We start from the raw sequence: 16,433 nt of genomic DNA, 5'->3' as shown, positions 1-16,433 counted from the left end.
AATTCGTTTTGAATGGGGGCCAGTTGGTGGAAATGATCCAAAATGAGGGGGCAGAGAAAAATGCCTAAAATTGATGAGCATCACATCAATAGCTACAGATACTGTAAAACACTACAACGACATAAGAGTGCATATATTTTCTTTATTTTATCAAAAAGAGTTCAACAGCCTATCAAAAAACAATCCCTATTTGATTTACGTCATAGGCTGCCTGTTAGTGTTTAACAATCGTATCAGTTCAATAGGGCTGCGGAGCCCGATCACGGGCTCCGCAGCCCGGCCGTCGACCGGGGTCGGGCAGCCCGCGGTCGGGCGGCTGCAAGGCTCATGTCGTATGATATCCAGATCTTCCATGTTCTAGTGACTCCAGGTTAAAAATAAGCTTTATACTAATATATTATATTATATTAGTAATATTCTATAAGTAATATTATATATACTAATATATTATATTAGTAATATTACATGGTTAATCAATGTATTTTTTGGCAGTACTATTGTACATAACATATGGCCATATCACCCAGTTCTGGCATATAATTCCTAATTCCTTCTTATTCATTTTCTTTCAGGACATCGTTGAGTCCACTGCCACCAGCCCTCCCACCTCTCCCTCATGCTCCTCCACCCCAGGCACCTCTTTCACCACCCCAGACACCCCTTCCAAGAGGAGAGTGCCAGGGAGCAGGCGAGGCATGAGGAGAGCGAGGCAAAGTTGGCGGAATGGTGGAGAAGATGTGATTCTCCACCATTCTCTCAAAAGCTGAGTGAGTGTGTGTGTGTGTGTGTGTGTGTGTGTGTGTGTTTTTTTAGGTGTGCGTGTGTGTGTGTATTTTTAGATGCGTGGTTCAGTGTTTCTTATTTAAATAAAGTGTTTCTTCTAAAGTGTTCTTGTTCTTAACCGATTATTATCTAACACCACCTTTAAAAAATCCTTTATTTAAACATGCCAATTACAAAATATAAATACCATTTCAGGTTAAACATCTTTACAATGGGTCTTTACAAAACAGTCTTTTCAAAGAAAATCCTTAACATAGGCTGACTTAGTGTTAACTGGCATGCAGTGAAATGGTGAAATGTGCCATCTAATGAGAGAAATGGCATTTGTTTCTACTAAAAGGGCCAGTAAATATTCCTTCACGGGCCGGGTCTGGCCCGGGGGCCGCCAATTGAATAGCCCTGCTCTACATGTACATGTCAGGTACATGTAGTACATGAAGTCTACCAGCTTGTGTGTCCGAGCATGTTACACACACACGTTTTTACATGAACAAAATATAAAAAAATGATAATGATAGTATGATATGAAAAATATTTTATGAGACAGATATTTTTCATATCATAACATAGGGCTGCACGATATGGGCAAAATATGATATCCCGATATTTTTGGGCTGAATGGCGATATACCATATATATCTCGATATTTTCTATAGAGTGGGTTAGATGTTTTTTTTTGTAAGTCAAAAGCCACATGTGAGATGTTGCAAGCACTTTTATTAAAACATAGGTCAGTATGACTGCAACATTGATTTTGTATCGTTATTTTCAACAGAATTGAATGAACATGTTAAAAAAAAAAAAGGGAAGTTTTTCACCTTCTTCACAAAATAATCACCTATGCAAAACAATATAAAGCTGTAGGTTACACACATTAGCTACCATTGCATTGGCTTCGTCGCATTGTCCTGCGTACTACGGTGAGGGTTTCAGTGCGCCGTAACTTTAATCCCCCGCCCCCTCCCTTCTCCGTTCCATTTGGGAACATGTTTGGTTTCATTTAGCTTGTTTCGTATATTTTAATTAATTAATGAAGAGCGTCACCAGAGGGCATCCCCAACACATTTGCCGAGCGTGGGCCCTGGTCTCGGGGCAGAAGAAACTGTCGCGGCCGGTGATGCAGCAGCACAGCCAGAGTTTTACGCATTCCTCATACTGCACTTTGTGCCGCTGCTGTAAATGGTGGAACAGATTTGTCGTGCTTCCACTTTTAGTCGCAACGGTTTTGCTACACTCTCTACAGATGACCTGCAGCAGCTGCTCATGTTTTTTTTTTTAAACCCGAACTATTTCCACATTATGGAGCCGTTGTTTCTCCTCTTTGAAACAATTTCGTCTCCCGCCGCCGTCTCGTTTTCTTTACGGGTATCATCCATGCTTGTTGTGTTGTGAGGGGGCGGCGGGGGCGGGAATGAGGCGTCTTTGCACACGGCACGTTCGGAAAGACAGAGTGGGAGGGGGAGGGGTCGCGCTCACAGTCTCCAAGACAAGCGCTGTAGACGCTTGAGGGGGAAACTGACCATTTTAACGCATATCAATATAAACGATATTGTCAAATCATGTACCCCCTTGGAAATTATATCGATATATCGTACATAGCCGATATATCCTGCAGCCCTATCATAACATAATCATTATCTTTTTTAGATCTATCTAGAATAGGATAACTCCTGCAATGTTTATATATATATATATATATATATATATATATATATATATATATATATATATATATATATATATATATATAACGTCTTTCTGACCCATCGCAGTTCAAGGCCGACCTGGCCTGTACAACTTGGGGAGGGGCCGCTCATTTAGTGTTGCGTGAGGAACTTTTTATGAACGCAATATTATTATCCCGCAGTAATCAGCCTGGCGGCCGATTGGCTCTGGGGCCTACTTCAGTGCTAAATATATGAACTGAAAATAAAGATACGATGTTACTGACAAGCGAAGTCGACACCACATCGCTGGCAATGTCAGTCCAGCTGTCAGCTCGGTCCACTTTGCCGGCTAGTGACATGAATGAACAAGTGCACTGCTTGACATCTTCAAGGACGTTCTCGAAAGATTTCAAACCGAATCTTACAATTTTGTTTTATCACGCTGTGGCATGGGCAAACAATGGAGACTATACACATCAGGGTATCTGCAGGTTTCAGCAAGTCAAATTTAAGACTTTTTAAGACCTTTTTAATACCACCTTGAATGAAATTTAAGACCTTAAACCCGCGATGGTGGGGGGGATCCCGCTGTATTACAACCCAAGCATAGCATGTGCGTCACTCAATGGGACTCATTCAAGTTTACTTTCTGTCTGTTTATTGAACATAAAGTGATACTCCAGGGCTCCAGACTAACTTTTTCCTTGGGTGCACTGGTGCGCCTAAATTTTTAATTTGGGTGCACCAGCACGTATTCATGGTGCACCCAAGTTGTAAGTTGTTGAGAGGGGGGTGACAGCGTCTGGGCCCCCGGGCAGCTGCACCGGTTGCACCGTCGATATTTACGCCACTGATTAATAATATTTTCACCATTAAATAAATGCCTTCAGTAAGACCTGGGGGGTATACCACGAACCTCGTTGAACATACCCAGGCTTTCTTGGGAAAACCTGGCTCGACAGAGCCGCAACTCGCAATCACAGTTAAATGGTACCACGACGCTCACTTTAGATTCAATTAGTTGAACCAGGTTTTCCGCTTTAGGTTCAATGCGCGTTCACATAAAAGGGGCGTTTCTCGCGTCATTTGACTCACCCTTATTCAAAATAAATCGCGCAAGAGCGGTGTATTTCATCCAAGGCGAGCAATGTATTATTATGAACTCCTACGAGGAATTCAAAGTTCAAATCACAGCCAAGGGGAACACGGTTGCCCATAATATGACTAGTGTGGCGTGCTGGCAAAAATAGCGGACCGTGTTAATTCGTAAGTGTAAAGATTCTGCATATTGTCTAAAAAATATTATGTATCATCATCCCTTTTACCCCCATATATGTGGGGCCCCATGAATTGCGAGCCCAAGTACCGGGAATGCACTCGATCTCCGACCCAATATCGGACGTGCACGTCAAGTTGCTTGCTTTTAGTGGCGTGGTTCAACGTCTCAAATATCAAAACAAAAGCCTTGTAGACGCTGCAGATTCGCTCGTTTCGGATGAAAGGCGCTGGTCCGAAGCGAGTTATATACGCCGTTTTGTCCCTTCCAGCAGTAAAGGTGCTCGCGATTTGAGAGTCAGGGAACATCAAACCGAAGAGATCTCCTATCCCCTCATTCGAGTTGTAGGACTGGCGCTTGACCACTGTGTTTAGAATCCACAACACCTCCGCTTTCAGTGTTGGTGTCGCACCAAATGCTACCCTCAGGTCAGTGCTAGCAGCGCGGACCGTCTGCGGCGGTGGCGCCGGGGCAGAGATGCAAAACGTAGAAATGGCTGGGGTCTGTGTGTGGCTCCTGGCAGAGGTTTTATGTTTTTGGCTCTGCATATGGTTGACGACAGCCTTAATCCCCATGGTGCCGAGCTTGAATGTAGGCTACTTTTGCACGGAATGCATCTGGCCTGTTGTGGGTTGGCAACGGACGCTAGCCAACCTCGGAAACGGACGTCTTCCAGCCAACTGACGTTGAACTTGAATTTACCCATTGTTGCAGACTAGCTAGCAAGCGCGCAGACATCCGTTTATATATGCAGCTAGCAAGAAAGTAGCCCCTCGTACATCTCCTTCCCGAAAAGTCCCGCGAGAAAAATAAAAAATTAAATAACCCTGCCCCGACAAATTTAAGACCTCCGAGTTATAAATTTAAGACCAGCATATGACATTTTTGAGGCCTTAAATTTAGAAAAATGAATTTAAGACTTTTTAAGACTTTTAAGACCTCCGCGGACACCCTGTTGCACTAGGAGGCGTAACATGTAGTCGGAGGCGTAACTTGTAGTCAGAGGAGGCGTAACTTGTACTAGGAGGCGTAACATGTAGTCGGAGGCGTAACTTGTAGTCGGAGGCGTGTCTAGTACTTTTCTAAATCGCGGAAGTGATCTGTATGTAGCAGTGGTGCGCGGGTACATAAATGACCGCAACTCGGACCTCAAATATTAGGCCTTAAATGTACTTACCGACATGAATATCGGAAGACCCGACTTCAATGAAGATCTCGTGTGAACCGTGATTTACAACGCTTTTTGTTTACCGCGAAAAGAGAAAGATCTCGCGTGGACCGCGATTTAGAAAAGAACACGTTACGCCTCCTACTACAAGTTACGCCTCCGTCTTGCAGGACGCAGACAGATACTATTGCTCCAACGCGTGGCGCTTAGCCGCGATAGCCAATCAGCGTGGAGCTTGACCCGACGTCACTGGCAGTGAGTAGTGAGCTTGGACAGAAGCATACGGCCGACATCTTTCTTTATTCTGGGTGGAAATGGTAACATAGTTACGCTATTAAATGCGTTTATGGAAACATTTTTTGCGAGAAATGTGCATTTTACTTTCATAATGTTCGCTCGGTGAATGTGAAGGATGTTTGGTTTGATAGTTATGACGAAGAGGGAACGCTCCGTTCACTTGCATGGACAGAGTCTCTGGATGCTAAGCAACCTCAATGTCTTGGCGGACTATTTCTCTGCTGATCAACACTACGAATGCTGGAAACACACCAGACACACCATGTGAAGTTATTTAACCCGATTATTGTTATTTATATCAGATATTATTTAATCTAACCCGATCTAAACTCTATCACCCAAACACGGCGGCGTTTGGGTTTCCTACCTCGGACTCCAGCGCAGCCACGGCCGACAACTATCTTTATTCTGGGTGGAAATAGTAACATAGTTACGCCATTAAATGCGTTTATGGAAACATTTTTAGCGAGAAATGTGCATTTTACTTTCATAATGTTCGCTCGGTGAATGAAAAGGATGTTTGGTTTGATAGTTATGACGAAGAGGGAACGCTCTGTTCACTTGCATGGACATGGACTCATCTAGCTGCGTTGGCGCGTTGACGCGTTGGAAGCGTTGAACCACCACACAATGATCAAGCGTCAGGTTAGGCGCGTTAGGCGCGTTATCCAACGCGGTTGGTGTGGCCGTACCTTAAGGATGTTGCCTGTTGGTGTGGAGACTAAAATAAATTAAGTGGCCCCAGCTTAAATAAACGACTGCCTACCAGGAATAACATCCACACTGAAAGGGAATTAACCAGCATCACTACTGCGTTGGCATTTTAAATAACCAAACATCTCAAGAGCACATGGTTTGAAAGTTATTTTAAGAACTTTGATATCCAACAGATATCTATTCTCTGGATTCCAGCGCTCTGAACATGGAACTGAAGACGGGATCCTCAAAGCGGCCATCACCAACGGGATAGGTGTCTCCCAGACTAAGAGACCCAACAGTGTGTGTGAGAGCTCACCGTCTGGCTGTCAGGGAACTCCATCCTGATGAGCTTGTGAGCACACTCCTCAAAGTCCAGACTGAAAACAAGCAGAACGCCGTGAGTGAGCCAGTGAGTGAGTGAGCGAGAGACGGACTGACTGAGTCTGTGTACACACCTGGACTGGATGGCCAGGTAGATTGTCCTTCTGAAACTGACCAGGTTGACCTCAGTCTCGTCAAAGATGGTCATCTTCTCCTGTCCTACACACACACACACACACACACGTTACTCAGAGCCCTGGGGTCAGCTGCCTGGTTCTGCTCCTCCTTCTTCTCTCATATTACCTTCCACCTCCGCCTCGTCCTCATCATCATCATCGCTGTCATCTCCCTCCCCCCCGGAGTCACTGCTTCCTTCATCCAGGATCTCTGCAACACAACAGCATGCATTCATTCAGACCATACTATAGTATTCACTAATGTATTGATCTCTGCAATATGACACATAGACCACACTATAGTATATCCCCTCGATATACACACGATAAATCAATATATACTTTAACTATTCATTATTGTTATTACTATGTGTGATACGCATGTGAAAGTGATAGATATTTATATATAGAGATAGCAAGTGTTGGGGAGTAATGGAATACCGGCGAATGTACTGGCGTTACGTATTCAGAATACAAATTATAGCTAACTGTATTCCGTTAGTTACAATTTATATAGTTGGTATTTAGAATACAGTTACATTGTTGAAATCACAATTATCGATTACATGACGATACTTCTGTTTCAGCAGTTTATTCGTGCTTTCACACCAACAGCATTTAGTGCGCACTAAACGAGTTAGGTCCCTTGGTTCAGTACGTTTGCGGGAATAGAATCACCTCACTTCGATGTGAACCAAAACAGCCAAACTAGACCTCCCTGAACAGCTGGTCTCGGTTCACTTCCAAACGAACCCTGGTACGGTTCGCTTGAGATGTGAAAGCCAACGCACATCGGTCCGATCCAGTTCTACAAAGCATATGCCACTTTGGACGTAACAGGCACCAGCTCAGCCGCGCGCATTATGGGAATTATTGTTTGATTAGCGGCAACTCCAAGACTAGCAGCAAATTGTATTGCAGATGCATTTAACACATTCAGCACCAGGATGAGGGAGAAGGAGTTCGACCGGTCCACTACTGTATCGAACAAATCACTATCACGAGTGCAGCCCGCTGGATATCCATGATTATTTAGACGCTTTTCCCAACTTTTTTATCTTTACCCCGCCCCAGACCTTCTCTCTCTGCGATTTTATAGGCAACACCTATGCACTTAGCTCAGTGAAAAAAATGTTAGATGTAATAGCAAATATCTTTCGCATGAACATACCCTTATAGTATTTTTTCCACTAGAGCAAATAATATAAAATAGTGCACTTTCAGGGAGACTTGGGCCTAACATTCAGCCAGGTTGAACAGAAGAACACACCAAAATAGGCCTGTTTAGTAAGCTGGATTTGATGCCGCATTCCTACACTTATAAAATACAAATCAATGTGGAAGTAATCCAAGTATTCAGAATACAATGCTCAGATTGAGTGATGTAACGGAATACGTTACATACTACATTTTTGGGCATGTATTCTGTAACTGGATACAATTTAAAAGTATCCTCCCAAAACTGGAGATAGCTATCTATATATAAATATCCATCTATACAAATCTATTTTATTACACTTTAGCTTCACTAGAACAGTGTGAAATAATGAGATTCTGGCTGTAAGGCGACCTGGAGGGTGAGAGTCTTTACCCCAATCAGCGCTATAACAGTCATTGGGTTCGTATAGTTCAGTGTATGGGCTGATTCATGGTAACACACCTTTCTTGATGGTTTTGTATTTTTCCTCATTTTCCAGGAAATCTGGATCCATCTTGAAGACGTCTGTATGGATAGAGGAGAGGTTCATCAACATGTCAGGGATACAGTCTACATCCTCTGATAGAGGCCCCTGGCAGGATGGGCGATGTGAGGCCCATGGCAGAATGGGCGATGTGAGCCTCCATCATGTTTGATGAAACGGGTGGGCTCAACCAACACAAAATATATATAAAACCAGGTCCAATAATGTGTTGTCTGAACCACATCTCAGAGTACAGTTCTCAACTCCTTTCATCATACATTTATGTTTATATAATTATAAAGCTTGTGTGGTCGACGTTTGGCAGTGTATAAAACTGAATACAGTAATTGTGTGTCTTCTTGTGTCTGCACATCGACCCACATCGCCATACATGGCCTGTTCTTTTTGAATCCCTCAAACAAAAAGCACCACAGCAGCGGTTGTGTATGTGATATGGGCGTGGGCCTAAATTTGACTAAACTTGGCAGGCACGATAACCATTATAAGATCACTTTATTTTGACACGTGTAATGTATGTTTTAATACAATCGATTCAGTCAGTATGTGTGGTGGATGGCTTGTGAAGCAGCCTCTCCTGGCACAGAGTCAGACCGGCCTCTGGGCCCTCAGGCATCAGCAGTAGGACTCACTGAGGAGGTCTTCGGTGTTGTACTCGTCCTCAAGGGGCATCATGTGGGTGAACTGGTCCTCCTCGTCCACCAGGTCCAGGCCGTCCGGAATCACTGGGTGATCTTTGAAGCCGTCCTTGCGGATGGCAAACATCACCTCTATCATGTACTGGACACGCTTGTCGATGGCAGACTCGTGAAGGATGTTCCGCAGACGCTCAAAGATGGCTGTGGGCGGAAATATTAGGAAATACGTTTCAGGGTTTGTTAAATATAAGGAACACGAGAACTTTGTGATGATCATTTATATCAAAAATAAAACACAAATAACTTCTCCTAAAGTGTAGGTGAGCTCGCTGTTCGGCTTAAATTCAAACAGATTAGAAAAAGTGTTTTGGGTTTAAGAGTTCTAAGCCCAAAACACTGCCATGGGTCGTTATCCCATGCCGACGACCCACGGCAACTTTGTAATACTTTTTCAGTACCGTCGTTGAGTATGATCGTTACAATATGCGAGTGGTACATAAATTGCTTCACACACACACCATAGTGTCGCACTATAAGTGTCCCAAGAAACCAAACCCTCACTCGGAGACATCTCAAACCTCGGCTCGGACGGCGCTTCACCCTCCACAAACACCGGAGCGTTAAACTGGACGGTCCGGGAAACCTGAACGTCTCTCGGGAGTGCACATCAAAAAATCAGAGCTGTTCAGATCTAGCTCCAGCAGCCACACTCAAATTGGCACTACACTACAAGTCTTCAAATGCTGAACCCTCTCGGGCGTCGCAGTCCACAGCTGTCCAGACGGACGTCGACACACACACACATGGCCGCTGGTCTCTATAAGAGTAGGGATTGACCGATTATCGGCGCCGATATTCTGCATTTTGACGCATATCGGCTTCTGCCTTTTTTTTGATCCGACGGCCGATAAGAGATCAATTTAAAACTGGGTTATTTTGGCTCTGATGCAGCCTCGCCTCTCTGTCTGCTGTCACTACGCCGTCTCCAGCATTGTCCCACCTACAGCACCATCTGATTGGTTACACGCTGTGGTTACACGCAGAGCCACGACGGGTAACAGCCAATCAGCAGTGAAACAAACACGGCGGAGAGGAGAAAAGTTTTTGTCTGGTTTGGTTTCAAGGTAAGTTAAGGCAGCAGACTCTCGCGAAATTGTAATAAACATCCCAGTCCTCTACAACTCACAACTACTAGTAACATTACTGTGAGCCCATTACCGTTATTGAAACATAAGCGGCAGCTCTGCTCGCTCGTAGTCCGTTAATCACTCGAAACAAGGTTGCTGATAATATTGATATGGAAATAGTCTGTGATAGAAGTCTGTGTGTGAGGGAGAGAGTAAAAACCTAATAACCTCAATTCAGTCCAGTTTTATTGCAGGGAAGCACGTTAAGCGGTGGTTATACTTCAACTGCGTAATGAGCTATCCAACTGCGTAACCACAGACCCCTCAAACCCTTAGGGTTTAAGGTGAAGGCTGATTAGCTTTTAGCGCAACGTTAGCCAAGCGGTCCGCTTTCTCCTTCTCTGGCTCTAGACGCTCAGCAGACTGTAGCAAAACTCTTCAACTCACGACTACTAACGTTACTGTGAGGCCCAATACGTTAGCAGCAGCGGTCCGTTCCTATGATAAACACTGATTATTAAAGTGAAGATGCTGTAGGCTATTAAGTGTTTCCAAACGGTTTAATCACTTGAAACAAGGTTGCTGATAATATTGATAGGGAAATAGTCAGTGATGAAAGTAAGAAGTGTGTGCGTGAGAGTAAAACTCAGTTCGTTATATTACAGGGAAGCACGATGAGGGGATGGCTAGAGCAGTGTGTGTGTGTGTGTGTGTGTGTGTGTGTGTGTGTGTGTGTGTGTGTGTGTGTGTCGCAGCAGGTGAATACCTGAGCGCTCCAGGTTTTAAAATCTAAACCGCACCCGTTGTAACTGCCGTCGTAAATGCAGAGAAGTGTTAAGATATGATAGCTACTGGACTACTGTTTGCAATGTGCCTCATTGCAGTGATAAAATCGGCTTTCAAAGCCGCTTTATTCACCGGTAGAATATATCAACAAAGGAGGTGGTGCGTGTTTGATCCCACGCCAGAACACCCAGCGGGGACAGAACGCTCCTGGACAAACTTTTCCAACTACACCCGACCACTGTCGGCAGACGAGTGGACCCTCTTCCAAAACGAGGAAAGGAATTACCGAAAAACACTGGACACTAAAAGATTTGAGGACAGACAGAGCTTCGCCTTTTCCGGAGAAAAGCCAGCGAAGTGGATTAAACTCATCTGCATTCTTAATGGATTATACTTCAAGAACGGGACATTCACTACTCACCACAAAGATGGAAAGCCATTTGGATTACCATTTTTGAAATATACTGTGTGAGTATTGAAAAAGTTCCCTCGGCATAGTCCAACCCCCGAAATCCACCGAGCTCACTCGGAGAGTGGATTCAAGCGCAACTGCGCTTTGTGAGAGACGTCATCCAGCCTGCACTCCGTGCGCTCCGACCGTGCAACGGGGGAGAAAACCAAAGAATGGAGGGACAGGAGGGCAGAAATAAACTTGCTTATTTGTGGCAATATAGGAAATCGAAAGCAATAGAGATAATCCTAAATAACAGCACATACCCAGCCCCCCCACCAGCTGTCAATAATGTGGAACTTGTGCAGAATTATTATGCTGCCAAATGTAAAGAATTAAATCATGCCCCATTAGACAGAGCACCTTGTCACCAGTCACTTATTCTAGACCCACCTGTGCACTATCCGGAGACCACTATCTTTACCGAAAGTGAGGTGGAAAAAGTGATCACCAATCTGCCAAATGATAAAGCCAGTGGTTCTGATGGAGTCACTTATGAGACTATAAAAGCCACCAGGCAAGTCTCATGCCAAATCCTGACGCACATATTTAACACCTGCCTGTTAAATGGTAAAGTGCCGGATTCATGGAAAGGTGCCTTAATACACAGAATCCCCAAAAAAGGCAATATCCCGGATTACCCCTCCACATGGAGAGACATTTCACTTTTGCCAACAATCTATAAAGTTTTCATGAAATGTGTGCTAGCCCGCATCCTGCCTTGGCTTGAAACCGGAATACTTTCACCTGATCAAAAAGCCTACATTAGCCGCCAAGGCATGAATGAGCACGTCTTCTGCCTGAAAACGGCTATTGATGACTTTAAACACGACTCCGCAAAGTTATTCACTGTTTTCCTGGACTTTCGTGATGCCTTCGGGTCATTGCCACACAGCGTCATGATTTATGCACTTAGGGAAATACAGCTTCCACAAGTGTATATTGTTTCGTGATGGATGTCTATGAAGGATCTTACATCCAAGTCATTTGTGGTGACACCCTAACTGATCCCATTCAGCTGGATGTTGGTATTAAAACAGGATGCCCCTGGAGTGCGGTGAATTTCATCCTAGCAATCAATCACTGGATCAGGTGGATGCACCAGTACGCACCTGAAGGAGTCAGGTCACCAAATCCAGTGCAGGAATATGCTGATGATGTAGAGATCTCATCACGGGACGAGAGCGTAATCCACTCAATGCTCCACCGCACTGAGGAATTCATACAGTGGTCTAGATTGGAGGTAAAACACACCAAATGTGCTGCGTTCTATGAGAGGAGGAGCAGTGGAAATCGGTGGTATCAAGCCAAATCCGACAGACCCCCATCCTTCACAATAATGCAGAACCCAATCCGCGTCTACTCAAGGCATGAAACATACCCATATCTAGGCCATAAATTCAATGTCGCTGGCGACTGGGAAGAACAGGTCAAAGAGCTGACTAATGACTACACTGTCAGACTCGACCTCATCGATTCATCCCCCCTCCCGATTCTAATGAAATTCCAGGCAATCAGAGAAGTCGCTCTTTCAAAAATCCAACACCTGTTTGCAAACATCCATATACCTCAGAACATCCTCACAGAGATGACAAACAAGACGGTGAGCCTGGTGAGGAAATGGCTTGGCTTAAACACCCACTCGACCCGTGACATCATCTTCCAAGCCCGCGGTGATGGAGGTCTCGGAGTCCCAAACATTGAGTGGGTCTACACCGCCACCAGAACCAACCACCTCCTCAAGATGCTCAACTGCGACGACGTGACAGTCCGGGAAATGGCCCGTGAATCACTCCTCCTGCATATGCAGCGACGCAAAATCCCACCTGCGAAGGAGAATGAGCGGCAATTCCTCGGATTCAAAATAAAAGATAATGGAAAACTGGACATCAAAACTGCAGGCTTCGGTGTGCGGTCAGACTGGATGGATCTCAATGACCTGTGCCACCGCTCAAGAATAAATCTGAAGTGGGCGGGGCCCGATGGTACACCTGTTGCACTTAACTCTGTTGTCATGGACCCGCTCATCAATGTATGCGCGACCTTTGAACAGGAAGATGGGCAACACGAGCTGTCAATCAAAACAGCGAGAGCCACAATGCTAAAATGAAAGTAGAAGAGAGTGCACAGCATTGGACTAGCTTAAGCCTGCAGGGCAAACTGGCACTGCTACCCTTTGCAAACCACTCTGTGTCCCACTCAATCCTCTCAAACACGACCATTGGAGAGGACGTCCTTATCTTTTGCATTAAGGCCCGCTTACAGGTATTGCCAACAAAATACAACCTGGCAATCTGGTATCCGTCACAACACAACCCACACTGCATCCTACATCCCACCCCAGACAATAAAGAGACAATGGCTCATATTCTAAACGGCTGTAGCTTTTACAAAGGACTGTACATCGCCAGACATGACCGTCTGGTGGGCTTGGTCTCACAAGAACTCAGACAAGTACAGGACAGAACAACACACATGTATAAGCACAGCACTGTGAAATTGAACTGGTTTGATCATAATTGTACTGATAACAACATACTGTGTAACATCCCAAACACCCCAGACATTGTTTTCATTAACCAAGCCAGAAAATCAGTTACCATCTTTGAAATAGGCTGTGCGTTTGATCTGTATATGGACACTTGCTTCACATCCAAATTCATGAAATACCAGCCATTGGTAGAATGTATCACAGCTCTAGGACATAACTGCCAATTAATCATACTTGTGTTCGGAAGTCTGGGGCATGTACACAAAGTTGTGCTCCGAGGTTTGCAGATGGGTGGACTGCAAAAGGCTGATGCAAAAAGAGTTCTAAAATTCTGCTCAGTCTCAGCGACCATAGGCAGCCTCCACATCTGGAAGAGACGTTGTGTTGTCTATCCCTGAATGCCATATTGTCATATGCAATGCTTTAACCTCAGCTAAACCATCATCATTTCATCTCTACTCCTCTGCGTGCTTAAGCATTTTGCCCATTCAGTGTCTGGTTGGTTTTCAGATTGAAACCTTCTAATTAATGTTTGGATCAAAAAAAAGAAAACTTTGTTTTGCTTGTAGATCCAAATAAAAGAATTTAAACCTGTGCGCGCGCGTGTGTATGTGTGTGTGTGTGTCATGAGAAACTGACAGCAAAGCACCGTCTGTCTGAGAGAAAACTGTCTGGCAATAATGTCTGTTTAACTACGGAACTATTTATTTATTTAAATTTTCAGTTGTAAAAGATTAACATTTCAGTTCAGGAAAATTCTAGGGAGCCATTTATTTGTTTAAATTGTGTTATGTTGCAATTCTGATAAGCTGTTGTGTTTATTAAACATACGCTTAAAGGCATTTAAATGAAGTTAAGTGTTGGAGTTTGTACTATTCAAAATTTTGACGCCAATATTTTCCCTTTTTCTGTAAATTAATATCGGCTCCAAATATCGGTTATCGGCCCCCTTGACTACAAATAATCGGTATCGGCCCTGAAAAAACCATATTGGTCTATCTCTATATAAGAGTATACTAAAAGGCACTTTTACATCACCAAAATAAAGGATTGTTAGTTTGGCGAGGTTTGTGACAGATAGATACGTTTTGGAATCAGTGGAGTCTCAGCTTTTAAGATTTGATATAGTTTGTGTACTTCACATAACGTGAAAAACATCGCTACTGCTGTGCATGTAACAGCAGTATTGTTTAGCTACAATGGTTATGATAGATTAATCATTAAGAGCTTTAGGGGTGTGTCGCATGACTGCTACCTCATGTCTAGCCCGAACACGGGCACTCTTTGGAAGAAGAGGTTGCCAAAGCGACTCGCAATGATTATTGGTTTCTGTTAAAATATATCATTAAGGAGCAGGTAGGGGCTAGACATCCTGCTCAAGGATGCCTACTGATAGACAGTGGACATTGGGGATTGGACCAAGAACCCTTGGGCTGGAAGTCCAACATCTGTAACGACAACTACGACCACAAGTAATGGGTCCAGTACCGTTGATCCCCCGCGGCGACACCTCTGTGAGCTTGAGACCGCACTCCTTCAGGAAGGCGATGGACACCTCTACGCTGTCGTCTGTCGGTCTCTCCAACAGAAGAGTCAACATCTCCAGGCTCAGGACCTCGTGAGCCTGTGGACAACAGATACGATTGAGGAGGTAGAGGAGATAGAAGACCATGGGTATGATGTAGAGGATAGAGCAGACATGGTCAATGAGATAGTGGACACCAGACAGACCAGATCAGATGCAGGAGGTAGAGGATACCAGATCAGATGTAGGAGGTAAAGGTGAAAGAGGACAACAGACAAGATGTAGATACAGTACACCTTGCGAGATGTAGAAGGTAGAGGAGACCAGATGAAGGACATAAGAGCTTTCAGATAGGCAGCAGGAAGTAGAGAGGACAAGACCAGAGGATGGAGATGAAGCCAGTCATGTATGGTCAGGTCATGTGACTGGAGCGGTCGCGTCAGTCATGAGTTCTTACCACATTCTGGTTGATGAGGTGAGCCACAAACTTGGAGGCGGTCAGACACTGTTGCTGTAAAATAATCAAAGTATTTATCCAACATGAACAAACTCTTTCTGGAGCACTGCATTATCAAACACTACATTAAAAGGTGCGGTGTGTAGGATTGAGGGGCATCTAGCATTGACTATCCTGCCACATATACATTCGACATTGCACATTTTGTTATTTCCGTTAAGGTACTTTACTTTAACAGCAAGATTATTCCACGCAATTATTTACCATGTCAATAAAATAATAACAGAACATTGCAACATCATATATGCTGTTCATGAGAATATTTTGGCTTTAAGACAAACGTATTTTAAAGTCACCAAGTTTGATATTTGACAGCACTAGCCTGCGAATATCCATTTAACCAATCACAGTCGGGTATCTTTGTCATAGTGACAATGGCCACCTCCCAAGTTGTAAGACATGGTGGCGGTAACAGCCTAACCTCTTTAAACAGTGTTTTTAGTGCATCCATAGTGGTAAACTACCATAATAGACCTATAATCATCACTATCCGTTATATGCATCGATCATACATAGTGTTAAACTACCGAGAAAGACCTATAATTATAGCTATCTGTTAGATGTATTGATCATTCATCTCGATAGCAGCCTGGGCTAAAAGCAAGGTTTACCATCACTGCGGTACGTGAATATCGGTTGCTTTCGAAACATGAAGTTGTGCACTTGTAAGGCAACAGTTTAGTGTTTCTAAGAAAGAACGATAATCTACTTTTAATTATCGAACAGGGAAACCACATCCAAAATTAAAGTCTCCAAACTAATTTACATGGGAACGCCTCCAAAGTGACTTTTTATGAAGGAGGCGCCGACA

The 16,433-nt window shown here is 44.1% G+C and overlaps 1 protein-coding gene across 1 annotated transcript in view; it reads right to left on the bottom strand.

Annotated features, from left to right (window-relative positions):
- The window catches only part of cwc22 (CWC22 spliceosome associated protein homolog), a 67,225-nt gene that overhangs the window by 16,815 nt on the left and 33,977 nt on the right, over positions 1-16,433 (bottom strand). Inside the window, exons 8-14 of the mRNA XM_030380775.1 lie at positions 15,563-15,616; positions 15,069-15,204; positions 8,720-8,926; positions 8,048-8,110; positions 6,515-6,598; positions 6,346-6,430; positions 6,207-6,267 (exon numbers count right to left, since the gene is read on the bottom strand). Coding sequence (XP_030236635.1) covers positions 6,207-6,267; positions 6,346-6,430; positions 6,515-6,598; positions 8,048-8,110; positions 8,720-8,926; positions 15,069-15,204; positions 15,563-15,616 — 690 coding nt within the window. The remainder of the gene's footprint in view (positions 1-6,206; positions 6,268-6,345; positions 6,431-6,514; positions 6,599-8,047; positions 8,111-8,719; positions 8,927-15,068; positions 15,205-15,562; positions 15,617-16,433) is intronic.

The sequence above is a fragment of the Gadus morhua genome, chromosome 16 (assembly GCF_902167405.1).
Source record: "Gadus morhua chromosome 16, gadMor3.0, whole genome shotgun sequence".
Taxonomy (NCBI): Eukaryota; Metazoa; Chordata; class Actinopteri; order Gadiformes; family Gadidae; genus Gadus; species Gadus morhua.
Note: the sequence above shows the minus strand (reverse complement) of the source record. Positions and strands in the feature narration are given on the sequence as shown.